The 1,410-nt window shown below is 37.9% G+C and overlaps 1 protein-coding gene across 1 annotated transcript; it reads left to right on the forward strand.

Moving 5' to 3' along the window:
- Positions 1–291: 291 nt before the first annotated feature.
- LOC122449991 (transmembrane protein 50A) lies at positions 292–1,114 on the forward strand. Its single transcript, XM_043482133.1, has one exon. It carries the CDS (start codon positions 314–316, stop codon positions 785–787), a length of 474 nt encoding a protein of 157 aa, XP_043338068.1. The 5' UTR covers positions 292–313; the 3' UTR covers positions 788–1,114.
- Positions 1,115–1,410: the final 296 nt, after the last annotated feature.

Genomic DNA, 1,410 nt, shown 5'->3' on the forward strand with positions numbered 1-1,410 from the left:
TACAAGGACATTGCCAGCACCTCCTGCTATAACCTCATGATCTCAAGGTCTCCCCTTGTAAATATGCAACCATTTTGGATCCCAACCAGTTCTAAACAAGCACTCTTACTTCTGTTCAGCTCCATTTATAATTCATTTTTATCGTAAGCACCTTGGCTCCCTGGAACTCTCACTTTCTGATAAGATTTATCTAAAGCAGCTTTTATTTTTAAAAAGTTAAAGATTTGATTTGTCTGATCAAATACATGCTAGGTAAACTTCTTCCTGGTCAAAAAGTGCCAAAGGTGGTTTTTTAAAAACTTGACCTGAAAAAATGTCTGGATTTCTGGAAGGCTTGAGGTGCTCAGAGTGCATTGATTGGGGGGAAAAGCGCAATACTATTGCTTCCATTGCTGCCGGTGTTCTATTTTTTACAGGCTGGTGGATCATCATAGATGCAGCTGTCATTTACCCCCGCATGGACGAATTCAACCACTCCTACCACGCGTGCGGTGTGATAGCGACCATAGCCTTCTTAATGATTAATGCAGTATCAAATGGACAAGTCCGAGGTGATAGTTACAGTGAAGGTTGCCTGGGTCAAACAGGTGCTCGCATTTGGCTGTTCATTGGTTTCATGTTGGCCTTTGGCTCTCTGATTGCATCGATGTGGATTCTTTTTGGAGGATATGTTGCTAAAGAAAAAGCCGTAGTATACCCTGGGATTGCTGTATTTTTCCAAAATGCCTTCATCTTTTTTGGAGGACTCGTTTTTAAGTTTGGCCGCACTGAAGACTTATGGCAGTGAAAGCTTCTGATTCGTTGCTGCCCAGCAGCCCTGCGTGGGGTTTCTTTTTGTTTGGTTGGTTTTTTTTTTTTACTACTCACTCCCAGTCTTTTGTAATGCCATTTTCTAAACTCCTTTCTGAGTATAGTCTCAAATTTGTATAATACTAAAATCATGAGAACTCTGTCTTTAATCAACCACCACAGCAAAATCTATTGTGATATACATTTGATTACATTTGATTAACTTGTAAAATGTTGAAGAAAAGTATTTCACGTGAGAAATTTTTATTACATTTTATCATGTTTATAAAAATAAATCACAAAAGAAGTCAAAAAAAAAAAAAAAGTGCCAAAGGTGGTTTTTTAAATAACTCGTCTTTTTTTTTCCTTTTTCATCTTGTATAGAGAAATGTGATGACTCTAACACCAACACAACAGTTGTAGAATGTGGACTGGCCATGGGTCACAGCCACTAACAGAACAGAAAAATACTCAAAACTATTTAAGCAGCAGCAAGAGTGAAAAACTACCTGATTCTGTGCTGAGCAGGAAGGTAAATGCCAATCAACTTTGACATGTTATATCAATGTTCTAATTCACAAATATATCTCACAAGGCTTATCAATACACTATCTGGAAGTG

The sequence above is a fragment of the Cervus canadensis genome, chromosome 1, assembly GCF_019320065.1.
Source record: "Cervus canadensis isolate Bull #8, Minnesota chromosome 1, ASM1932006v1, whole genome shotgun sequence".
Taxonomy (NCBI): Eukaryota; Metazoa; Chordata; class Mammalia; order Artiodactyla; family Cervidae; genus Cervus; species Cervus canadensis.

What these genes read in the sequence shown, in the direction of transcription:
- LOC122449991 (XM_043482133.1), top strand. Translation starts at nt 314, where the DNA reads ATGTCTGGATTTCTGGAAGGCTTGAGGTGCTCAGAGTGCATTGATTGG.